General features: G+C 40.4%; 1 protein-coding gene across 3 annotated transcripts; it reads right to left on the bottom strand.

Annotated features, from left to right (window-relative positions):
- Window positions 1-361: 361 nt before the first annotated feature.
- Window positions 362-26,320, bottom strand: ncoa6 (nuclear receptor coactivator 6). Of its 3 annotated transcripts, none has more exons than XM_084099343.1 (15): window positions 26,184-26,320; window positions 18,833-19,084; window positions 17,283-17,438; window positions 16,204-16,326; window positions 15,951-16,079; window positions 14,043-14,915; window positions 13,344-13,475; window positions 11,859-13,221; window positions 11,652-11,767; window positions 5,603-9,049; window positions 5,448-5,495; window positions 2,770-2,803; window positions 2,387-2,428; window positions 1,936-2,081; window positions 362-868 (listed from the first exon to the last, which is right to left on the bottom strand). In XM_084099343.1, the coding sequence occupies exons 2-15, from the start codon at window positions 19,038-19,040 to the stop codon at window positions 816-818; spliced, it is 6,870 nt and encodes a 2,289-aa protein (XP_083955469.1). In that variant the 5' UTR covers window positions 19,041-19,084; window positions 26,184-26,320; the 3' UTR covers window positions 362-815. The 3 variants fall into 3 exon arrangements, with proteins under 3 accessions (XP_083955469.1, XP_083955468.1, XP_083955470.1); XM_084099342.1 differs by having other exon boundaries at window positions 18,833-19,087; window positions 26,184-26,317; XM_084099344.1 differs by lacking the exon at window positions 2,387-2,428 and having other exon boundaries at window positions 18,833-19,087; window positions 26,184-26,317.
- Between the last annotated feature and the right edge of the window lie 380 nt (window positions 26,321-26,700).

Below are 26,700 nucleotides of genomic sequence, written 5' to 3' on the forward strand. Positions count from 1 at the left end.
CATTCAAAATTAACTTCCATTTCCTGTGTGATGAATGAATCAGAACCATTATCCACAATCTATGTCTGACTATTATTTGATTAGACTTCAGCATATAAATCACATAAATTAGCTTCTTTTTGGTAGTCACAGACTGAAAGACCATGTCCATAATGAGGGTATGTGGCAATTAATCAGTATGCATGCTAGCATTCAATTTTGAACTTTCCCTGTCTTGTCTCTAAACCTGTTCTAATTTAAGTTTGTTCACATTTCTAGTAAATTAAATGAAACTTATGGTACTTTTGTATTAAAAACATCACAATTTGAGAGGGAGCTTCTATTACAGCATGCTCGTCTAGAGACAAAAACAAGTCAGATGTACACTTGTAAAAATAGTTTAATGCATGTGATCCGGGGCTAAATGGGTGAACATTGGTGCTGACAGTATTGAAATACAGTTAATTCATACAAGTCATGGTGGGGAAGTACAAATTCTGATTCTGTCACATTATTATATTGTGATACTACAGACATGATTCTATTCTTAGTCTGCATCACACGATTAATCTAGAATTTATCAATATTAATAATAATAATAATAATAATAAAAAAGTCACACCAAAACAAAGACATACAAACACATCATACACAGTTCTAAACATCATCATCTCATCTAGTAGCCAGGGACAAAATACAGTATCATGATTAAAAAAAGAAAGAAAGAGAAAACTTCTGTACATGGTTATCTTGCTCAAGACCAAAAGGGGAAAACAGCAGATAAAACAAGTTCAGAGAACAAAAAAATAATGTACAATTCACAGGTTTATCCATGATTACTTTGACTTCCTTCGTTTTGCCTGGGTGGGACTGGCTCCAGTGTTTGATTCTTGAAAGAGGGTGGAAAGAAAAGGTAGATTAGACATCTCAGTCAGGCAGCCAGCATTGGTGCTAACAGGTCATGTGATGCACAGCGGATGCTTTCTCCTAGCCGAAACATCTTATGCTGGACATACCGTCAAAACATTACAGAGAGGAACATCCATTACTGGAGCAATTTATTCTAGTATTATCAAATTATTATTTTTTCTATACACATTTATATTTTGCAACTCTTTTATATAAAAGAATCATGCACTACTTCACCACTAGTCGGCGCTGTAGGAAGCCATCGAGTACTGGAGCGCATGCATTCTTCACAACACGCCTGTTTATCTTAACATGAGCCATGACCGAGACCAAAGAGAGTATGTGACCGGTAACACACTACATGAATTGTGTCTCATACTATAATAAACTATTCTGAAGCGGTTGATTAAAGATCTAAGTGGTGTAAGTACAGATCTGTTATTGTTTACACCTTTGAAATGTTGCACAAAGAGGCTAATGTTGCTTATACCATAGTCCGTCTGAATAATCGATTCTGATTGGCTGGAAGGTGTGCAATAAAACCGTTTAAAGTCCCCCTGTGGTGAAAATCAAGCTTTTAATGTAGTCTATGTGTCTGTGTGGTGTTTTTAATATGCTTTAAGACAAACCATGTGTAAATTCATAAGTCGACAGCATTGCTGAGTATTTTCTCCTGTAAAACTGCAGTGAACCAAAGACAGTCTCAAAAACACGCTTTGAAATCGCTGGTGTTTCTGACGTCACAAACTTGCTTGTAACCAATCAGATCCAACGTGTGATCGTCAACCAGTGGATCTCTGAGCTGAGTGAGTGAGTGGAGGCGGTGCTCATTTGCATATTCATAGAACCGCATATACTAAATGAGGCAAGGGTGTAGAGTTACTTTCCAAGTTATTTTAATATATTTTTTTATATATATTGTATGCAACTTGTATGCTATATACAAACCATGAGCACTCAAGTAACCGACTAGGAGAAATCAGTAGTCGTGGCAACCCCTAATTTATGGCTGATTTCCATTTAGTTGACTAGAGTGCTAACCTGTACCTTTTCCTATGTTAGATGAGGCTGACCCTGGCCTAGCAGCTCTTTTCCTCTGTCCGTTGTCGGACGCTTCCTCCTCAGGTTCCTTGTCTGTTCGTGAGCTTCGTCGACTAGGACCTTTTGCTTTCTCAGTGGTGGCTCTTGTATCCCTGGAGAAGGAAGAAGGGCAGTGGGGTTCAGAAATCAACCGAAACGTTCACAGAGCACGGTCAGTTTGCAGTCGTACAGTCAACTTGTATGCTATATGCACTCTAATTTTCTTTGCGTTTGGAAATCAACTGTTCTCAATGAAGAAAGTTACCACATCTGTCCCCTGTACAACTGAGGAATTCATACTTGCTGTTTTTCCTCATCTACCACAGATAACGTCCGTCCTGTTCATGACCATATTTACTGAAATGGCCACGCTGCCCCGTGCAGGGAATCTGAATCTACAGGTCTGGTATATACATACCTTGGGGCTAAGTTGACGGGCGTCTTTCTTTTCTTTGCCCATCTGTTATAGAAGTGGAAAAACAGCGGTAAACTGCTTTGATGCTGAACAACATTTTTTTCTCCTTGCCCATATTTTGAGTACAGATCAAATAAAAGAATGATTTCATGAATCATTCCATGATTATTAGTGTCATGAGGTGAGCTTATTCAGATTAACCAGTAAAATTACTCTTTGATTGAAACACTGAAATCAACAAAAGTATAAAACATATTAACGTTAAAATTCAGGTAAAGAATAATGAAAATAAAGGTGAAAAAAGACATTGCAAGACAGACTTCACACATGATGCTGAACAAGTTTATAGCGTATTGATGACGAACAAGAATTACACATTGCCTTACCCTTGTTCTGCTGCAGTGGTAGTAACCCCTTGACCTGTAAATAGAGAGAACTGAAATTAGTTTTGTGTTAAACACTGATTGTGAATTGTATTTTCTATTTGTCAACTTCAGGCTACATCCCTGGGAGTTTGTTTGAGTCTAGCTGTTAGAAAGCGGAGCAAAAAGCATTAGTTCGGAATACAATAAATGATTTTGGTCGAGGACTGGATCCAGTCTTGATTACATAATCTTTAATTAGATTAGCATATGCTAAAGCCTAAAGTATACTTCAGTTTTTGTGTGAGCTAACTAGAGCATGTATACAGTGCACATGATGGAAATTTCATCATCAGTACTCACACATGCACTTCCGGAGAGAAATAGCGCAGACACTGGACAAAGAAGAAACTGTCTAGTGATTTTTTAAAGTCGACATTTATGTGATGAAAGTCGAGTCGACGTCGACTAGTCGCTGTTGCATCATTGATGACCAAATAAGCCTGAAACTCAAGCTGAGACTTGAACGCAGGTTGCCTTGTGCACAGCTATGGCATTTGACACGGCGCTCCTACATAACAGCTTATTTTATCAGTTCTTTTGTCTTTGGGTCGATATATTTCTCACAGATTTCTGCTCGTTCTAAATCAGATATAGATAAAGTGCTAATAGTGAAGCTGTGGGTTTTAGTTACTAAGAAATATATGCTAGAACCTTTCAGTTTCTAAGCTATTTTATTGATAAATCACAGAACAGAGTTTACAATACATTTCTGCGCTACTGAATGATTCTGTGTGCGCGCGATCTGACTGTGATATGCGCGCTACTGTCTGTGTGTGTGCGTTATGCGACAGCAGTTTAGAACGGTGATTAACTTACCTGTACAATAGGCTGTGTAATACATGCATTCACACACTCAATTCTGAGCATCCAGATGGTATAATCAAACATATCTAATGAAACGCTCACAGAGTATGCATTTATTTGTCATTTTAACCGATTTAACTTCAAAAGATTTCTTATCCTGTTTTGTCCTCTATAGGCCACGATCAGCAATTAGTCATCAAGCTTAAAGCGTGTATGAAAGAGCATTAAAGTCGACTAGTCTGTTCAACCCCTAGTGTGCATGTGATTGGCAAGCGTACCGCACAAAGTCCTTGTTTACACTGTCAGTGAAATGTAAACCAATTCCGATTTGTTGCTCATATGTGACACAGATCGGATGTGTTCTATGACAGTGTAAACAGGAAAAAAACGCATGCATTCGGATATTTCGAGATCGGTTTCAGGCCTCATTCATATGTGGAAATAAATCAGATATAAATCGGATATGTGCCAATGCGACTGTCATGTAAACAGGCAGATCGGATTTTCTGAGGCATTAGGCAACGTATCCGCGGTTTAATGACGAGAGAAACCCCGACGTGCATCTGCAAAGGGACGGATGGACCAACGAAACGTTGTAGGAGAGGAATGTGGACAAACGTTGACACAACATATCAAAGGTTGGCTTGCTCATCCTAAAATTTTGGACCCACTGCTTTTCGTTAAAGCCCGCCACAATATGCTCCCACCAGTCCTGAGATCTCTCTCACACACAATAACTGAAGCACATGCGCACGCTGCAATGGTGGCACTTTTCGTCCTCTTCCGTCTCATAATCATGGTGATGTTTGGCGAACTTCGCATATATCGCAGAGCAAGCATCAATCATATTTTGTGTTCGTCCATCTGTGCAAGAGAATTTAACCCTTTAAGCATGCGCGATGTTTCAGATAGTATGGCAAGTGTAAACACATGAATCGGATATGGGTCACAATTGAAAGAACGTGTAAACGCACGGTCAAAAAAAATCGGATATAGGCAACAAATCAGAATTGGGCATCAAGACCTGCAGTGTAAACGAGGCCAAAGTGTCTCGATCGCCCCAGGTGGTTGGTTCCAGTATAGGTCATAAACCCCGCCCTCTCCACATAGTCTAATGGGACGTGAGGCAAACTAAACAATCAAATTACACTTCAAATAATTTTTTCCCAAAAATGTTGTCATTTTCTGTCGTTTTATCACGCTGATGTAAGTTTAGGTCTTAGTTTTTTTTTAAATAAGTTTGGTTGTAGTTAGTTATTTGATGCTATAAAAACGGGAATGTGACGTCATGATTGACAGATGTGTGACTGACAGCTTATCTGAGCGAAGTAGTCACTGAAGCACCAAATTACTTTTTTGGGAATTTTCAAGAGGAGATTGAAGCTTCAGCTTTAATTCCTACATTTCCAAAACTGTTTATTTCACACCTACTTAATGAGTTGCTCTGCAGTAAACTGTCCAAACCGTTTCTGCGGGAGTGTGGGCGGGACCTTGATATCACGGCTTTACTTCCCGCTCACTACTGCGCAGAATCAGGTCCCAAATCAGCACAAGTTGTCAGCGCCATATTGGGACATTGGCGGCTTCACTTTTCTACAATGGAAGAGAGTGAAGGTGCGTCGTCCATCTTTTTTTACAGTGTATGGTGTTCGCGCACACTATCAGATGGAGTGTACTTTGAAAGGCTATGCGTTCAGCCATATGATTAGCGTATGCATATGCTTAAAACCCGAAGTATACTTTGGGCTCAAGGTAGTTCACATATTACTGCCATTTACCTGACTTTCATTTGCATGGGTAAAAATAGATTTTATATAAAAAATAAAAGTCTTTACCAGCTTGGTCACATGAAGCTTGGTCTTCTTGTGCAGCTTCAGGGTGAGCTGTATAGTTTACGTTAAATAAAATAAAGAATAACTAAGAATTAAAAAATCATTCATGTTTGACTAGACAACTAATGAAATTACCTGTATTATCGTCAAGCAGTTACCTGAGACGTTAGAAGCATCAACAATTGCTTCTTTGGTTTCAGCGGAGTCGGGTACACTAGTCTCCACCAGTGAAGAAGGCTGCTGTTCCACAGAGAGTTGAGGGGATGTTGCTGTGGAGGAGCCAGAAGATGTAGTGGAAGGTCCTGGAGCAGATGCAGCAACTGAAAGTGTAGGCAAACTAGAGGGTGGCGAAGAATTTGCAACAGGACTGGACAGGTGAAGCACTCCAGAGGTAGAGGCTGGCGGTGGCATATTAGACGTTGGTGTCGAAGTAAGGACTGGAGAAGGAGAGGGCACCGGTTCAGGAGAAGACACTTTTGGAGGAAGTGCAGATTGCTGAGATATCTGAGCAGCTGGAACAGCAGCTGGAACAGCCACTGGAGGAGAAGGCTGGAGTGCAGAAACCGTTTCAGATGTAACCGCACAAGATGCATGTGTTGTGGCAACATCCACAGTTTTTCCTAACTGAGTGGCAGGGGTTCGCACTTTTTTATCATTGTCACTGCTTGAAGAGACGGTGAGAGCAGTATTTTTGCTTACAACAGTCTGGACTGAACTGCTTTTGGCTAAGACTGTTGTTGGTGAGAGGGGACTTCTGCGGGAAACAGCTGTAGCCCCTGGGCTAGAGCAAGCAGGTGGAGAGGCTAAACGCTGTTGAAAGGGTGAGGACATGCCAGAATGTAAGGATGACTGCCCAACAGGACTAGGTTTCGAGCCACTGGCATCAGAGACACCAGGACTTGGCTGCTGAGTTGGTGGTACGACACTAACAGAGGAAGCCTGGCTTAAAGGTACTTGAACTTGAAGCTGCCCAATGACAGTGCGGCTCTGCTGAGTAGCAGCTATGCTGACGGCGGGTGAGCTTGTCTGCATAGGTGTTGATGCTGGTGCAGAGGGGGATGTAGTTGACACAGAGGTAGGAGTAAGCTGGATACTGCCAGAAACTATGGGACCAACCATTGTGACAGGCTGAGACATGACGTTAGTGCTTGACTGTACAGACGTAGCTTGAAATATGGAAAACACAGGTCTTGTGATGTACTGTGGACGCGTTTGTGCAGGATTTTGATGACGAATATCTGGAGGTCTTATGTTTTTATTGGGAACTGCTAGTACCTTAGAAACAATAGCTGAAGGAACTACAGAAGCAGTGTTGGTAGCAGAGCTAATGGGATTGGAGGTTACATAGACTGTGATCTGGTTTTGTTGAGTTGGTGCTGATGAGATGGGCCTTTGCAAGACAGTTTGAGATGGATTTGAGATGGGTATAAGATTGTGACTCGAACTTACTGAAGGGTTGGGAATTGAAGTGAGGCTTAACAGCACAGCTTGGTTTGAACTAACGCTTGATACAGCACTGACAGACTGCAGGTTTGCACTGCTACTGGGAACAAAATTTGGACTTGATACTGCAGCAGATTTAGGTTTTTGATCCGTTTCACTTGTGCCAATATTTGTGCTCTGTGAAACAACAGGATTGGTTTGGTTCTCCTGAGCTAGGGGAGCATGAGGGCTCAATTTCTGCACGGGGTCTCCACCCACTTGAGGAATATTTTGAGATTTCATTGACAAAGATTGGGAACCTGTATTGTCCAATAGTTGATTCAGAGATGTTGGAGCATCTCTAAATGCTGGTGATACAGCAGAGCCAAGGTCATGTTGTGGTGTAGCCCGAGGTGGTTGTTTATCTTCAGCACGCTGTTCAACCAAATTGTTAGGCTCTTGCCGTCTGGGTTCCTGAGACGGCACCCGAGGGCTTGCCATTTTAGGTGCAGACTGCTCTCTTAACTGAACTGGCTGATGCTGCTCTGGCTGGCCATCTCGGACTGAATCAGCACTACCAGGTTGGGTTTGCACAGAATTTAAACTCTGTGTTGATTCTCCAGCTCCTGCTGATGGTAAAGATGCAGAGGTAGTTGGGAGCACTGAGTTGGGACTAACCATCATGTTCTGTGGACTAACCATGATTTGCTGCTGATGTGGAGGTGCTGTCAGGGAAGTTTTGGCACCCTTCTGTCTTCCTGGGCTTGGAGTGGCAGCTTTTTTATTTGAAGCAGGGCTGGATCGTCGACTATTACTGGGACTAGCCCTTTTAGCTTGCCCAACACCAGTCTGTTTGTCTTGTTTTCCTCCAGAGCTTACTATGCCACCGCCTGACGGATAAGACTGTGGGCCATTGTTGTTGCCACTGGTATTATTGTTGACAGGAATAGTTGCTAAGCTTGGTGGAGCCTGACCAATTGCTTTAAGGGTGGTTGGGTTAAGACCTTGCTGATCAAAGCCTCGATTAAGGTTTGGCTGCCGCGGTGGCAGAGGAATGTTAATTTTTGGAGGGAAAAGACCAGCAATAGAGGCATTCAGTCTCTCGGGGGACAGATTTATTTCAGAGGGTTCAGTACTAGGTGGACGGTTGGTTGGAGTTAAAGGGTGGTGATATGGTCGGGGACTGGCTCGGTTAGGGGTTTTAGGGCGGGAACTTTGGGAAGTTGGAGGAGCACTGGGAAAGTGAATATTATGTGAGCTAGCCATTGCTGCCACTTGCTGAGACTGCTGTTGGGGACTTGCTCCTGGCTGGTGGGGCACTGATAAAGGCACAGATTTCATTAAATGAGTATTAGGACCTTGGCTGGGAATCATTGGTTGATTTCCATTTCCTGACTGTTGACCAATTTCAAGAGGTCCCCGGTCCTGCAAGCTATGGTTTCCAGGAGTTTCCTCTGGTGGTGTTGGTTGTCCAACCTCTGAAAGGGGTGTCCTTCTCGCTGCTCCAGTGAGAGATGGATTTACCATGAGTGGCATGCCTCTGGCTTTATCAGGAGAAGGTGGAACGCCTCCATGCCCTTGAAGATCAATCATTACAGGAATGTTGCCCGGCTGCGATACAGGCATTCTCTGAGATGGATCATTGGGATTGACTAAACCCTTTGGCATGTGCCCACCTTGCTGTAGTGGCATTCGATTCTTAGCTTCTTGTTGCATTTTAAGCAGCATCATCATTTGTTGTTGCTGCTGCTGATGTTGTTGCTGTTGCTGCTGTGTCTGTTGTTGTTGTGGCTGTGACTGCAGTTGTTGTTGGAGGTGTTGAGGCGGCTGTTGTTGTTGTTGTTGTTGTTGCATCTGCATTGACTGTTGTGAAGAATGAATCTGGGTCTGGACATGATGGGGTCCTTGTGATGTTCCAGTTTGGCCTTGAGGACCCTGCATACTCTGCATTTGCATTTGCTGCTGTTGCATTTGCTGCTGTTGAATTTGTTGATGCTGTTGTTGCATCTGTTGCTGTTGCATCTGTTGCTGCTGCATTTGTTGCTGCTGCTGTTGTAACTGCTGCTGCTGTTGCATTTGCTGCTGCTGTTGCATTTGCTGCATCTGTTGCTGCTGTTGTGGGGGCATGAACTGCATTGGCATTTGCTGTAATACCCTTTGATCTCCAGACTGACCAGGCTGACCTAAAAATAGAATGCAAGTAAATAAAAAGTGTTATGTATAGGGATGCACCAAAAACACCTTTTCCAGAACGAGTCCGATACTTTCATTTTTGGTACTAGCTGATACAGAGTACCGATACCTGTATTTTCACTGCCTTAGTAATTTTTAAATGTATTGGGTAGAGAAACCAAAAGAATATAAATCATATTAGTTGGCTTAATTTGTTCAGATAATATATATTTCAGTTATTTTCATGCTTAATTAAGCCTGCTAAAATGTATTGTATGAGCTTCTGTTACTTTCACTGTTCATTCTATTGCTCTATAATATTTCATCTTTCATTTAATAGCACAGCACATATTTAGAGCTGCTCCAGAAGGCTCAGCGCTGAGGATTGGGTCAGTGGTTCAAATGTTTAGACACTAGTGAAATATCACAACTCTATTCCAATTTTGATACTATAGCAAAACTACTAGCCTAATTAACTTAAATTTAAAACATTATTAAAGACAAGTTCAGTCGGTAATTAAATAAGAAAAAATAATCAAATTACAAATACCACAAATAAATACAACAGAACAAAGATTTTTCAGGTACAGAAATTCTGAAATAACACTGCATATTCATTACTGTATAAATAAAATATAGATGGATCTTTATAAAAGTTATCCAATTAAGAGCAGTGAGTGATTTCTTTGTCCTTTGTTGGATTAACATTAAAACACAGCAGCAGGTTTATTAGGCTGCTGTCCCTTTACGACCAAATGCACGGACCCCATGTGAATATACAGTCTGCGTTCACTTGAGATATAACAGACTATGTTTACTGGGATACTCGCCAAGACCGGTGTTTTTACATAATTTTGTGTGAATTTGTCCGTACAAGCGCAAGACATGAAAGAGAATTCAATTCAGTATTCGCGCGTCGTCTGAGACAGCAGCAAAAACTAAGACGCGGGTTTTCTGGGCATGTGCTTCGGATGTTTGAGTTCATGAAACTTGACTTGCAAACGTCCTGTAATGATATAGGGAACCACTGGTTATAGATAAATCTCAAAGCAGTTCATGTTTTACTTGCATATATAATTTATTTTTAATCCAAATGATACGTGTGCTGGGTGAACAATCAAGAGCATTCAAAGAAGTGCGCTCTCTCTCTCTGCAGTTAACGTTAATAATAAGCTACATGCCTCGTTTTACTTTCTTTGCCATTGACATCTGACTGAACTGCAAACTTTCCACTGATGTCTGTGAAAAAGGGATGCGCTTGGCAAGCTCACGCGATTTTTTTTATCCCCATTATACTCTCTGTTGTCGGTGTTTATTTGTCTGGACACACACTGTGCACACGCTGCCTGGTATCGGAACATTTTTTGAGTATGAGTATGAGAGCACAGTATCGGACCGATACCAATACTGATATCGGTGCATCCCTAGTTGCGTAAAAACAATCAATCATCAAACAAGAGAGTAGGGCTGCTCGATTATGGAAAAAAAAATCACAATTATTTTGGTCAGTATTGAAATCACGATTATGTAACACGATTATTTCACTTGACTTTGGGAACGTGTTGCATTTATTAAAAAGACACGGTAACACTTTACAATAATGTTAATTAGTTAACATTAGTTAATGTATTAACTAACATGAACTAACAATGAGAAATACATTTGTTACAGTATTTATTAATCTTTTTTAATGCTAGTTAATACAAATACAGCTGTTCATTGTTTGTTCATGTTAGTTTACAGTGCATTAACTAATGTTAACAAATACAACCTTTCATTTTAATAACGTATTAGTAAATGGTGAAATTAATATTAACTAAGATTAGTAAATGCTGTAGAAGTATTGTTCATTATTAGTTAATCTTAACAATGGTAGTTAACTAATGCTAATTAATGAACCTTATTGTAAAGTGTTACCGAAGACACCTTTCAACAATTCTTTAAAAAAATCGAAATTTGAACATTGATTGTACTTTTTGAAATATTAAAATAAATAATATATAACAGATAATACTTTCAATGAGTATTTTAATAATTCCCGCAGGTCTACCACTTATAATGCGGGAAATTCCCCCGCAAACACTGATTCACTTTAGCATGTAGATTGTATGAGTAGCCTAAATGAATCCATACAGATTATAAAATCAAATCAATCATTTTAAAACTTTCTCCAAGACGCAATTTCACAAACCGCGTGAGTGTTCAGCGGTGCTGTGTCTTCTCTCTCTCTCTGTCTCTCAAAATGCGCTGGACAAGGCAAGCGTCGAAACTACACTTTCGCGTTTAGGAATCAGGACATGACGGAATTGTCACTTGTACAATCGGACCAGCATTGCATCGTAACTAAAGTTTATCATTTTCACTTCTTTTTAAGTTTTATCAGTTTAAACATTCAAGCTGAGAGAGTTCATGGCATCGGGAGGGGCGGATGTGCGCGTGCGCGCGTCATTCAGAACACAAGACAAAATAAGAGCGTTCTTTCAAAACGGAACATGGCAAAATAATCGTTTTTACTCGATTATACTATTTTGGTGATCGTTGGGAGCAAAAATCGAAATCGAAATCGAAATTCAATTAATTGCACAGCCCTACAAGAGAGATTTGATTATTTACCTGGCCGATTTGCAAATTCAGAGAGTTTGGAGTTAGAGTCAAGGCCGGCCCCTTGATCACTACCCAGCCCTTGCATCTCCACTTCCTCCATTCCATGAGGCACTGAATCCAGACCACTAAGACAGAGATAGATAAACTCTGTAGTTATTTGCAACAGTGGCATTTACTCTTCTGCAGTGTAAAAATCAAAGATTAAAAAGCCCTTACCACAGACCATCAGCAGACTGTTGTCCTTCTCCTACTTTTGGCTTTTTCTTACGAGGAGGTTTTTTCTTCTTAGGCTTAGCTTGGTTAGCAGCAACCCCACCTGCTCCTTGCTTCCCACCAGGACCAAACTGGCTGGCAGAAATATCACTTTGGAGAAGATTTACTAACAAGGGACTGGTTAATGTCACATCCTTGTTTACTGGAAATCCACCTGCTTGCCCACATGGGCCTCCAATTTGCAGCTGACCAGCAAACTGAGGATTGAAGGGCATGCCATGACCAGGAAAATGGCCATTGCCAACCTGTAAATGTTGAGAGCCCAACATGCCCTGCTGCTGTTGCTGATTCTGCAGGTCTGGAACCATCTGTTGGCCGATATCAGGATTTCCACTAGTATCTCCAAGCTGATGTTGATGTTGCTGACCAGCCTGTTGCTGCTGCAGCATCACCTGCTGTTGCTGTTGCTTTTGCTGAAGCTGTTGCTGTACTAAATGGTGATTTCCTGGAAGTCGCATTTGAGGCCCATGAATTCCTAATGCTTGGTTGGGGTTGCCATTAATTGGAATTTGTTGAGACTGTTGTTGTACCATTTGCTGATGGGGTTGCTGCTGTAGCTGTTGTTGTTGCTGTAGCTGCTGTTGTTGCATTTGTGACTGTTGTGGCTGTTGATGTTGCAGTTGTAGTTGCTGCTGTTGTAACTGTTGTTGCTGTAGCTGCTGTTGCTGTAATTGTTGCTGCTGTTGTTGCAAATGAGCCAATTGTTGTTGTTGTTGCTGATGCTGTTGCGGAGTCATCTGTTGCTGACCCATCTGAGATTGAAACTGTGGCAGATTACCTTGAATATTGGGTGAAGGACCTCTCATCATCTGGCCTGGCATTACCCCAGGCTGACCTTTTGGCCTCTGTATCTGACTAGCCACAATGTGCTCCATCATAGCATTTTGCTGCTGTTGTTGCTGCTGTTGTTGTTGTTGCTGCTGCTGCTGAAGCAATAATGCCTGGTGTCCCGGTCCTCCACTGTGTTGGTTTTGGTTTTGCATGATCCCTTGACCCTGTGGTGGCATCATTTGCTTGGGAGGAGTCATTCCTCGTTGCCCGGTATTCACTGGCCTGGACAGGACAGTCTGGCCCCCTGTTTGGCTTTGTACAAGTTGACTTTGTGAGGAAACCACTGCCTGTGTTTGATGTTGGGTCTGCGGTACACCCATCATTTGAGTCTGAAGCCCTTGTTGAGGTTGCCCCATACTTCCTCCTGAGGGGGTGCCTGGGGGTTGTGCTGGCATGCCAGTGTGGTGGGTCATTACAGCACCTTGAAGGGGATTTGACTGCATGTGGTTTGGCCCTGAGGCTGAAGACTGGACCCCTATGGAAAGATTTTCAGAGGTGTTGAAAACTAATTAAAGTTGTATAGATAGAAAGTAACTTCAAATTTCAATAGAACAAAAGCTAAATTAAAAAAATACACTTTACATGTGCACATCTTACCAGTGTTTGCCACGCTCTGATTATTTTGTAATTGGGGTGTACTACCTGCTCCAGTGGTAGTAACCTGGCCTTGTGCAAAGTTATGATTAACAGGAGCATTTGGGAACCCCATTGGCATTCGTTTGGGCATACCTACAAAAGTTATATAAATTAAAATACAAGCAGCCAAATACATAACAATTTATAGGGTTCATACAGATACTGTAAAATGAAATTGCAGGACTTTCAAGGACTTTTCAAGCACTACTTTTTTGATTTTCAAGGACTACAATCAGAGATCGCACTTAAACAATATCTTTAGTATGTTTTAGGATTTTTTAAACTGAAATTACAGATATAAAAGGTATATATTAAATACAAAGTTTATAATGGCTATTATTGCACAATAAAGAATAATTGATATAATAATTTAATAATTTAATATCGAGGAAAGGTCTGATGGGGGTTTAACAGACGGGCTGCAGTGTTCATTTTGCGTGAAAAGATTGCATTTTAGTTTTTTCGGGAAAAAAAGTACATTTCATATATATATTGTATTTAAATAAGTCAAGCACTTAAACAGATATTAAACACCTATTTACTCTTTGTAAATATGGCTTTTTTTTCCCAAGACTTAAAATTTCAAAAAGTCAAATTCAAAACACCTCGTACAAACCCTGAATATAATATCACATTTACATTAAACAGCTAAAGACATACCTCCCATACCACCTTGAGAAACCTGTCCATGTTGAGGAATGCCCATAAAGCCTGGCTGAATGTTTCCTGGCTGTCCCATCACAGCTCTCCCTGGAGACCCAACACCTTGTGGGAACCCCTGGGGGGTTGTGGGGCGTGGACCAAGTTGCCCCTGTCCCTGTCCCATCATTGGAGGAGTTCCAGGTGAGCCCTGTTGGAAAGGAGATGACGACGACCCAGGGGACTTAGCTGCAAGATTGCCTTGCGTGGCAGAGGAAGGAGGCAGAGGAGGCGGTGCTCTTGAGACGACTACACCTGGTGCTCCCTGAGGGCCTTTGGGCTGAGGGGTGGCAAACTGGTTTACCCCTGTCTGCTGCTGCTGCTGTTGCTGCTGCAACTGAAGTGGTGTCATTGTATTGAAAACCTGTCCAGCCTGCTGGCTTCCAAATGGATATGGTGGTGGTGGATGATTGGGCGTCTGAACCGATGCCAAAGAGGGTGGACGCTGCCCCATTTGTGGCTGTGGGGGGGCTTTCCTCCAACCTGGCCCCATGGGACCCTGGACAGGTGGTGGTTGGAGAACACCAGAGGGCAACTGGTTCCAGCCAGGAGGTACAGGCATCTGGTTAGAGGGGTTGAAAGGACCACGTGCTCCACTTAGTTGAGCCAGCTGAACCTGCTGTTGTTGGTGCTGCTGCTGCTGTTGTTGTTGTTGTTGTTGTTGTTGAAGTTGCTGTAGGGCTGCTGGATTTAACTGTCGATTTGCTTGCATGGCTTGTATGTGATGTCCCTGTGGGCCTAAGTTGCTGAGTGGAACATGTCCCACTTGAGGATGCTGGAGTTGTTGTTGTTGTTGCTGTAAGGCCAGCCCTGACAACATGGGATCCATTGTGTCTGAAAAAGAAAGTGACACATTTTGAAAGGTAAAATGAGAACTACATCCCTATTAATAAACCTTTTTTTTGTTGCTTTGCATAGCAACCTTTAACCCACAAATCACTTCAACTTTTACTTTTAAATTTGATTAACATCTGTCTTAGGTGATCTGGCAACAGAGGAGGAGTGCCTACTCTCCTGTAAACCAACAGTTGCACTACAGCTTTAAACTTCAGTTAAGTGTGGTTTAAATTATTATCATCATTAAATTAGGAGACATAAAAATAAAACTTCACAGTTGCTTCAATTTCTTCAGTATGCCTGATTTCAATATAAAGTGAGTGACAAAGATAATGTGAAGCACAAACCTCCAAAGTCAATTTGATGCATTAAAACTTAAATTCAGCTTGAAAAATTACATTACAAATTAAATTACAAATATGCTTGCATTTCTTGTTAGGAGCAAATTCAGGAACTACCCTTCCCATTACAGTGCGATATTTGAATGGGTCATTAAAACATTGACTCACTCGATTCGTTCAAAAAGGCAGATTCATTAATCAACGAAACACCGCTTTTGCTCGGAGATGCACAGCTCAGCTCTGACTTAGTTTGAAACAATTGTTTGTAAAATCAACATCGTGCTGATATTTAGAAAAATCAGCCGTCTTGCTCGTGTGATATTGCTCAACTATATCATGTATTATAAATATTAAAAACAAGAACTAGTAAAGGCGCATTTTTTTTGCGCCCATATCTCGAATTTTGGTGGCATTTATGCTAATTATGCTGTATTCTGACTAACTAAAACACCTTGGATTGGCCATTGTGTCTCAAGAAACAACAGATATGTCTGTGATTGGCTAGATTGCTCAGCACTGCAAAACTCCACTAAAAACCCATTAAAAATATGCTATTACTAGTTTTAGTTGAGGTGCACACTTTAGCAGAACCAGGCCTGATCAGGTCAGTCGCAGTAGGGCCGTGTGGAGCATAAAAACATGAGTAACATCACTGAATTAACAAATGTCTTGTGGACGTTTAAAGCATTACCTGTCTGTGAAGGTGGTCTTGATGCTCTTGGTTGCATCTGTCCACCACTATTGGGTACCATTCCCTGTGGTGCCATATTAGCCCCAGGGGGCATCATGGACACCGAAGGGTTATTCATTCGCATTCCAGCTGAAAAACAAGCATTTCTTCAGCATACATGTGCCTAATGAAATTTAAGTCATCCTGAAGACCTTGATTAGTTTGTTCAGGTGTGTTTGATTAGGGCTTGAGCTAAACTCTTGTGCATAATTACCCTGGCCCTGCTGCATGGGGAAGCCAACATCCATTCTCATCTGACCAGGTGCACCGAGGGGTCCGTTAACCCTTACTTCTTGATTTCGGATCTGTCCAACCGCAACGTTGATAGCACCTTCACCTGCATGAACCCGTCAGACGAATCAACACATTTGCTGATTGTAGAACAAAGGCTGAAATCACACTTATATCTAGACGCCATAATAACGTAATAATGCGTGTGACGTCACTGTCAGCCGGAGTGACTGCGGTAAGTGGCAAAACGATTGAGCGGCAGCATTTGTTTTACGCGCGAATGCTGCGAAAAACACACAAAACACATCTAAAACGGGAAAGAGCTTTGAGATTGACTATACAACTAGATCTGACAAGAAATCTGAGGTATATTTTTACAGACTGCCAAAAGCTACAGAACAGAGAAGCAAATAAATTGCAGCAATTCATAGAAACAGCTGGACTCCAGGCAGCGAATGGTGTTTTTGTGTCCATATGCTGAATTTAGGGGTAAAATCACACCCTATATATTGTATTGTTATATATTGTATTGACAACTCATCAATTAAATATTTACCATCGTATATTCTGCATAATTGGATGTTTTTAAATAAACACTGACAAAAAAACTATACAAGTTTTAGGGCTGGACGATATGACGATATATATAACATTGATATGAGTGGTCACATGGATTTAGACCTTCCTATAGTGCATTTATATAAAGCGTTCACAGGAAAATTTGCTTTATGCATTTCCCCGGCATCGAAATCAGGCACATATTAATGTCAGGAAACACGAATCCTGGCCGCATGTCAATATCCATGGATCACTGGATCTGTGGTAAGTTGCAAGGAGCACTATATCGAGTCCAACCTTTAGTTTAAACCGATAATCGTTTGTTTTACTTGCGTTTTCCCCTATTAAATCCAGTCACGCAGCAGCTCTTTTGCCACTCAGTTCGCCTGAGGGGGGCGTGATCCGCCGGGAAAGTGACGTCAGTGCATACCCTCTATTACAAAAATACAAAGCACTAATAAAGTCAAAGATGCATTGCAAGTGGTTTGGATGAGCCAAATGTACCTTCAATCTGCACAGAGAGGATGCCCAGGTCGCGCAGCTGCTGCTGGTTGTTTTGAGCCAGGAGTCGCAGTCGCTCGGCCGCCTCTCTGGGGATGTTGAACGTGACACGCACACTGTTCCACGGCTCCACGCGCTCGGGCTCCAGCTTCTTCGTACCTTCATGAGACAGAGAGTGGAGGACAGGAGAAATATAAGTCAACGGAGATGGAAAAAAAAGCATAAAGTCCAGCATTATAGTCCATGTCTGTTAGCTTTGTAATACAACAATACAAGAAATAAAACTGCACTTGTCAAGCCACTTCATGAAAAGGAACCAAAAGAGTCCTAAACTGCACATACTAAACACTGAGCAAAGACTGCATGAAACTTTATATTTTTTAAACAAACAGCATTTAAAATCAAATGTATAAACTCTAAAAAAAATATATAATTTTCTGTTAACACTTTACAATAAGATTTATTAGTTAAAGGATTAGTTCACTTTCAAAACATGTTTTGCTGATAATTTACTCACCCCGATGTCATCCAAGATATCCATGTCTTTCTTTCTTCAGTCGAAAAGAAATTAAGGTTTTTGAGGAGAACATTCCAGGATTTTTCTACACAGAATGGACTTCAATGGCAACCAACTATACCAATGTTCAAAGAAGGTTCAAATGTCCGTCTCAATGCAGCTTCAAAGTCTCGACACGATCCCAGTCGAGAAATAAGGGTCTTATCTAGCGAAACGATCGACCATTTTCTAAAAAAAAAATATATATATACTTTTTAACCACAAATGCCCGTCTTGTACCATCTCTGAGATGCGCCACGTATTACGTCATCACGTTGGAAAGGTCACGAAAAAAAGAAAAATAATAATAATAAATTAAAACAGGGATATCGGACCATTTTGAAGTTGGAGGAGAAAATGAGATGAAATTTTTCGCCCTTCCCTACCTTTTTGAACCGGAGAACACAGACAAATGACTTTGAAGCTGCATTGAGACGGACATTTGAACCTTCTTTGAACATTGGAATCGTTGGTTGCCACTGAAGTCCATTCTGTGTAGAAAAATCCTGGAATGTTTTCCTCAAAAACCTTAATTTCTTTTCGACTGAAGAACGAAAGACATGGATATCTTGGATGACATCGGGGTGAGTAAATTATCAGCAAAACATGTTTTGAAAATGAACTAATCCTTTAACATTAGTAAATGTGTTAACTAACATGACCTAACAATGAGCAATACATTTGTTACAGTATTTATTAATCTTTGTTAATGTTCGTTAATAAAAATCCAGTTGTTCATTGTTTGTTCATGTTAGTTCACAGTGCATTAACTAATGTTAACAAATACAACCTTTGATTTTAATGTGTTAGTAAATGTTTGAAATTAATATTAACTAAATGCTGTATAAGTGCAGTTCATTCTTAGTTCATGTTAACTAAGGTAGTTAACTAAATGTTAACTAATGAACCTTATTGTAAAGTGTTACCAATTTTCCAGTAGAAATGCATCATTCTCATGAAAATGAATATAAATCAAAGTTTCAAGCCAAATCTTGACCTAGTAAGAGCATATCAGGCATCCCGTTTAAGATGGTGTCCAGCTTCTGCTGAAAGTCCTCATCATTCATGTTCCCTGTGAAAGCAACATAGATAGTGGAGTTTGTGGTGGGGCTGCGGGAGCCGTCGTCTCCATCTTCCACTCCGGAGTCGTGATCCGCGAGCGAGACGCCTCGGGAGAGCTCAGACGAGCCGTGCTGATGCGCCATAGCCCTTCACCAAAAGAGCTGTGTGGCCTCTGGAGACTGAGACACTGCTGGGAGAGAAACAACAAGGTTTGTCACCATCCATGAGGAAACCATCAAATAAAGAGAAATAATATACTTTCCTTAGACCTTGAATACTCTACGGTTCTAAGATTATCTATCATGTGTAAATGCTGTTGTTTTGATCTTCCTATTCATCAAAAAAATCCAAAAAAGAATTATCACTGTTCCCACAAAAAATATATGAAAATAAGTGCCCCTATTATGGTTTTTCGAATATTCCCTTTCATGCAGTGTGTAATAAAGCTGTCTGTGAACGTAAACGTTCTGCAAAGTTGTAAAGTCAAAAGTGCACGATAAATAAAGTTAATGTCTCCCAAAAGAAAGAATCGACTCTGAACCGATCTGAAGTCATCCGGAATTCGAATCCCACTGCGTTACGGTTCCACGTCACTAGATCCGCCCGCGAACAACCTGACCAGGGGCCGGTTTCACAAAGCTATTCTAGACCGGTCTATAGTGTTAGACAAGTCTAAAAATTTGCTCATAGACTAGTCTAATGCAAGTTAGACTGTTTCACAAAAATAAAGACTGGCTTAATTTAGACCAAAAAAATTAGACACCTTTAATACCCCCAGGCTAACTTAGGTCTAACTGTTACCTTGGCAACCAGCAGTAACAATCAGTTACATTACAAACTGCCAAAAGAAAAGGGGAAATGGCTCATAATTTAAACATTTCTTCTTGTTACTACTTTCTTTGCTAAATTTCCCAAGTAAAATGTCCTTGTAACTGTTATACTCCTCCAACAAACACACATTTCCCGCTGGGGTAAACTGCACTGAGCGGTTGAATGCGCTTACTCGATCCGCCATGTTTTTTGTTTTGAAAAGTGTCTTATTTTACCCAGAATGCATTGCAGTGTAGTCCTACTTAAGATAGTCAGAGTCTTAAGTGCTTTGTGCAACGGTCTGATTTAGATGTCTATCTGAAGTCTGACTATCTACTATATCGAAGCCATAGTCAAAGTCTATCTTTGTGAAACCGGCCCCAGAGCTCAACACAACATTTTACTGACGACTGCTTCTCAAATCTCTGAGTTCAACCAGGGATTCGCCCAACGCTTGCTCGATGGGTCAGTACCCAGTTTATTTGGACCAACTTGCTCCTCAGAATCACATCCTGTAAGTATGATTAATTAATGATGTATATATTTTGCGCATTTTACTTTTACTTTCAAATTAGCGCCAATTCGGGGACGGATTACTTGAATGGTGAGTTCATTAGCCTATTATTCTTAATGAAAAGCACAACAACAAAACAGTACAATGACAAACTCGCTTAAATAGGCGCTTTTACACCAAATATTGCACCATCATTTTGTCATGAAATCTGACTCCTGCTGCGATGCTCACTCAGCTCACGATTTATTAAGCAGACACGTTCAGCTTTATAATTGTAGTTTCTGTTCTCTAACTGAACTAAATGATTTTATTTAAAAATAAATCAATTAAAAAATTTGCATCGACGATGGGGCAAGTGATTTAACCGGTGTAGCTTCTGAACAGAACACCGTCAACACCGACTATCATAGCAAAGCCTAGTGTGTAGCTTCCGACGTGCGCTGTAAGCGGTAGACCAATCACAACAGACTGGGCCGCCTGACCAATCAGAGCAGAGTAGACCAATCACAACAGACTGGGCCGCCTGACCAATCAGAGCAGAGTAGGCCAATCACAACCAGTGTAGGGGAAAGTTACTTTTAAAAGTAATGCATTACAATATTGTGTTACTCCCCCCAAAAAGTAACTAATTGCGTTACTTAGTTACTTTTTAAGAAAAGTAATGCGTTACATTAGCCTGGCTCCGCCCTCCTACGTACTTCCGCTCAATTTTCATTTTCCTTCAATACTCCGTCTGGGTTTGAACAGAGGAATCAGCTAACAGAGGGAGTGGCTGAGAAGGTTGTGCGCTAGTTTGAGTTGTAGGGTTACGTCACGACCAAACGTTAGCGATTGGTTATGGCAGATCCAATAGATCAACAGAGTACCCGCCTTCAAGGAAGTTAACCCTTGTCAATGGAGACTGAGAGTGGCCAGACTCTCTGTACAAATGAAATGTACGAGTCTGGTAGGACCAGGCTAGCGTTACATTACTTTTGAGTTACTTTTTCTCACCTGGGCTGTGCTTGCTTGTTTGTTTTTGTTTGCAAGTTATATTTTTGGCAAATGTTAAGGCCCTTTCACACCAAAAGTGAAATGAATAAACCTCATGCTGAAGGAAATGCATATTTACTCCTGTACAGTAGAGGGCGCCGCTCAAACAAACCTTTCAGATGTGCTGCCATTCTGGATTAAAGAACAATAGGATACAGGAGAAGGAAGTTCAACACTCTTATTCTCTTATCTAATGTAAAGTAATTTTTGCTCATTAGTATGGCTGAATTAGATCATTGAAGGTCAGCAGCATTGGTTAATAAAGTGAGATTAAATACATAAACTATATTTGTGTAATTTAATATAGTTAATTATAAAAGTTCTGTAAATTTAAAGTAATGTGATTACGTAACTTAAGTTACTTGTAATGAGTTGCCCCCAACACTGATCACAACAGATTGGGCCGTCTGACCAATCAGAGCAGGGCAGGCTCTCGGAGAGGCGGGATTTAGAGAGACGGATTCATCCATCGATCGTTTGAGAATCATCATATCAGAATGATTTCTGAAGGATCATGTGACACTGAAGACTGGAGTAAAGATGCTGGAAATTCAGCTTTGATCACAGGCATAAATTACATTTTACCATATATTCAAATAGAAAAGTTATTTTAAATTGTTCTTATTACACGGCTCTGTGGAATACTTGATTCTGATTGGTCAATGGCGCCATCCAGCGGTGTGTTATTCCCAGATAACAACGGCTGAAAACAGAAACACAGGCTCATCCGGGTCACTGAAGTCACCAGCGCTATACGCTCGCTAGGAACGGGTTTTCTTTGTGAAAGATTTGCATTTTGTGAGCTAATAAAATATTAAAACTCAATCAAATCAATATTTTGTGTACAGTTATTTAATTATGCCATCCAGTATCGTGGACTCGCTCTCTCTCGTTTCATACAAATGCTATATTATAAAATTACAACAAACAGGTATGATTTTAAAACAGTTTAATCTGAAATCAATATCTCTTATCCCCTTAATTATTTATTTGGCGAAATGCTGTGTAATAAGTGCCATGTAATATACGGACTGTATACCGAATAATGTCCTTCTAGCAACTGCTCTCTCCGTGATCAATATTTCATGTCTAATTATTTACTTATGTGACAAGTATCTGTGTGATAAGCAGGAGAACGTATATCCGGCCGGTTATCATCTCAGAATAAACCCCTTCAGGCTGATGCAAGACTCCTCTCGTCGGGCTCCTGATCACCCTGACAGGGTTTATTCTGAGATAACAACCGGCTGGATGTGCATTATCCCACTCCCTTACGCAATAATACTTCACAATATTACTGTTTTTACTGTATTTTGGATCAAATAAATGCAGTCTTGGTGAGCATAAAGTCCCGTTCACACTTCCAGCGAGGAATCGACCCTCGTTGATGACTATTTCGCTGTGGCCGGATTCGCTCATTTGCTCACTGATTCTCCAATCCCAGTATGATGAAGCCAGGAATTTCGGACCCAGATGTATTACACTGTACATCAGAGAGAAGGAGGTGTCGCAGAAACAACGGTCACATACTTCTATCCTGCATGTAGCTTACTTTACAATACTTTACAATAAATAACAGTCATAATGACTATAGTTTGTAATTATACAAACCTCTATGTCAGCTTTGTATTTTATATTTTATATTAATGCAATAAATATAAGGATTTCCATGCAAACATAGGCGAATGTTTGATCAAAATTATTACACTAACAATAAATCAATAAAAACTCCAAGAACGAAAACATCAAGTAATACCATATTGTATGTATTTTTTATTTTTAGTATCTTAAACTCTCCTGTCCAAGCAGCTTTAGTGCCATCATACGACCATTATAACGAGATTAATTAAAGAATACCGTCTTTCTCATTTATTTAATTCTGACATATTTAACCACGGCTGTTTCTCATGTCTTTTACCTCTGTAAATGTAGATAGCGTAACGGGTAACAATGTTGACAGTTCATCATTACAAGGTGATGTCAACACTAAATTCGGCTCCTATGGTGGGAGTTCGGGAGTCGACTGGGATCGCACACCCTTACATGATCCCATTCATTTCAACAAAGAGCGGGAAACTCCCAGCGGCACGAGCAACAGTGACAGTTGGCCGCAGGATGTAGGCGTGTCCAGTGACATGACAGAGTTGAGATGTGTTTAACTTTATGCAAATGAAATGCAAATTACAACCAGCAGTAGTGAAGTCAGAGGACACATTGTTGTTTTAAAGTCCCCCTGTAGTCAATTTTATCCCTTAAAACTCATCTTTGATCACCAAAATGACATAAACGTTTTTTTTCCCCTTGAAAATAAAATCTTCATGCCTTAAAATAGCTTGAATGTAACTCTACACCCCTGCCTCATTTAGTATGTGCGGTTCTATGAATATGCAAATGAGCCCCGCCTCCACTCACTCACTCAGCTCAGAGATCCACTCGTTGACGATCACACGTTGATCTGATTGGTTACAAGGTAGTTTGTGACGTCAGAAACACCAGCGATTTCAAAGCGTGTTTTTGAGACTGTCTTTGGTTCACTGCAGTTTTAAGGAGAAAATACTCAGCAATGCTGTCGACTTATGAATTTACACATGGTTTGTCTTAAAGCATATTAAAAACACCACATAGACACACAAACAACATTAAAAGCTGGATTTTCACCACAGGGGGACAATGTGGTCATTATCAGATTCCAGTGTGAACAGATCGTGGTCCTGGACTGACCCGCATGCGCAAAAGTGTGATAAAAAGACATCACGCATATTTGCATATTTGTTGGATCTAGCTACCTTTATTTGGTGGAAAAATATTTTTCAAAAATTAATAAGCAATAAAGGAGTTTTGTTAAGTTTCTAAGAAATAATAATAATACATGATTATGCATGACTACGTTTGATTCTACATTTGAGGCTTTTTCTTCATTATGATATCAGGACAGTTGTATCACCCACACATTTTTGTGAAATAAAGAAATCATGCTAATCGTGGAAATATTTAATATTTTGTATGCATGAATGGCAATTAGGGATGCACCGATTTGGCCGAAGCCGATAATTCTTTATATTTGAAAGCCGATAACCGATATATTGGCCGATAGCCTAAATCTAAATCCAAATTTTTATATAATTTTTGAGAGCCTGATAACAAAAGTCTCATCATTAAAATCCACGTCCCAAACACACAATTATAATGTTCTCATTAGTGCTGCACGATTAATCATATCGCAATCGCGATGTCAAGCCTACGCGATTATATGACGCAAAATGCTGCGATTTTATATTGAATAAACAAGTTAGTGCTGTTAACGCAATTAACGCAGCATCTGTTAATTTTTGGCATCCTTTGGCTAGTGTTACATGATCCCGCTCTTATTCATGCAAATGCTTTTAAACCATTCATGCGCGATAACACAAAAATGAACGCGCTGCCTGTGAATGTCCTGACTGACACACACAGAAAGACTCGCGCTAATATCGTGCGTGCGCACAAAACAGCATGCCAGAATTTCTCTTTCGAGCTTGAACGAACAATAACACAAACAATTATGCCAAAATGTCTTTTTGTTGAGTATCTTCATAACATAAGAGTAGTCTTATGATGAACGTGAAGAGTTGTGACTCGTGAAAGAATGAGGCGCGTGTGAGATCCGCGTCTCTGACAGCAGCGGCTGGTCTTAAAGGGACAGTACACAGTAGCCACTAATTATATCTGTCCCTAAAGTTAATCAAAGAACAAAGGAAACAGAGAAAAACAGAGAACTTTTTTCTTTAGGCAAATTATCACTAATCTGTGTGCATTTATTTTCCTTGAGAACCAAGCAAGTTGACTCATGAAACCATTTGTTTATTATATCGCATATCGCAATCGCAATATTGACCTCAATTATCGCAATATGACATTTTCCCCAAATCGTGCAGCCCTAGTTCTCATTATTATTTTATGTAGCCGATATGACAGACTTGCTGTATTTTCCTTTTTGAAGTGATTCCAATCATATTTCAAGCAATTCAAACCCATCATGGTGAACAGTGCGCATCTGATACATCATTTATCGGCTTTAATATATCGGCCAAATTTTCTTATCGATAACGATAACATTAAAAATTAACATATATCGTCCGATACGTTGACGGCATTTGCTCCTAAACAGTAAATGCTAAAAGAACTTCATACAGTATTTCATAATACGCGATAAAGCAAGACAACAGGAAACAGTGACTGAACATTAGTTATATTATGAAGAGACCCTGTTTAATGTGCACTACAACAATAACCAGCCTTATAAAACTACTGAGGAGATACCATGGTATAGGAATGGTATTATCAAATTGTAATACTATGATAATTCGATATACACACAACGTTTCTTGACCGAATAATAACATAATAACGATATCAGCCAGTCAAGAGCGCACAGTGAAACAACACTGATACTTTATGATAACTCCTGACACTTCTAGTGAGATGTCAAATATCGGTGTGAGGTGCCTATAGAAACACAGAGAGGAGTTTCACTGCAAACTGACCACACTGTAACTTTTAAATATCTATTACACAACACCAAGAACATTATTATCCTTGCAATTCGTGATGACTTCACTCGAAGACCTTCATTTGGGTTTATTTCTCTAGCATTAGCATTAGCAATTTCAAAACAAAGACAAACCACATCTTCACTTAAGCACAAGACAAACAACACAACATTATAACGACTTTAAAGCTCATATCTGGTGCGTGCAATCCTAACAATAACACCGTAGCGAACACCTGCATTATTATAATGAGTTTCCCTCACTCAGGCTAATGCATTAGCTACACAAACACAGAGTCGCTATCACACTAATATAAGGCTGTTTTCTCCGTGCACTACACACACTTACGTGCTAATTTCATGCTAATGTTTCTATGAGGCAATGAGGAGGTAAAATCTCACCGTTGTCAGTCCATCAGGAGTGGTTTTACTGCAGTAAACAGGTAAATGCTAACGGACGCTAGCGGCGCGCTCTCGAGGCGGCTGTGCACGTAAGTTGAGCGCTGTGCTGAGCTCTCAGTAACGCAGGAGCGGCTCCGATCACAGAAATATCCACACAGAAAAAACACCGGCCCAAAACACGGGTGACCGGAGGGGCGGGTGAGCGGGTGACCGGGTGACCGGAAGTGAACGCTCGCCTGAAAGACGCAGGTTCCGCTCCACGAACTCATTAAAAGATACGATCTTTTTTTCTTTTTTTCCTTTTTTTTTTTTTTGAGTATTTTCCGCTTTGCTAAATATGATAACATCTTCATTTTGCATTTCAGCTTCGTGTAAATACATTATACACGAAATAAACAAATATCTTGATGCATTACCCTTCACCTTCTTAATTATAACCTTTTTTATTTTTCGGAGTATAGTGACCACTTTGCTTAATATAACATCTTCATTTTGCTGAGTAATATTTTAGAATAAA

The sequence above is a fragment of the Abramis brama genome (assembly GCF_963993115.1).
Source record: "Abramis brama genome assembly, chromosome: 22".
NCBI lineage: Eukaryota > Metazoa > Chordata > Actinopteri > Cypriniformes > Leuciscidae > Abramis > Abramis brama.

Excerpts from the sequence above, each read along its gene's own strand:
- ncoa6 (XM_084099343.1), bottom strand. The coding sequence starts at position 19,040 with ATGGCGCATCAGCACGGCTCGTCTGAGCTCTCCCGAGGCGTCTCGCTC. Across the intron at positions 14,916-15,950 it reads AAGACCACCTTCACAGACAG|ACACAATGGATCCCATGTTG; the intron begins GTAATGCTTTAA and ends TTTCTTTTTCAG. Across the intron at positions 2,082-2,386 it reads CCCGTCAACTTAGCCCCAAG|GGATACAAGAGCCACCACTG; the intron begins GTATGTATATAC and ends TTCCTTCTCCAG.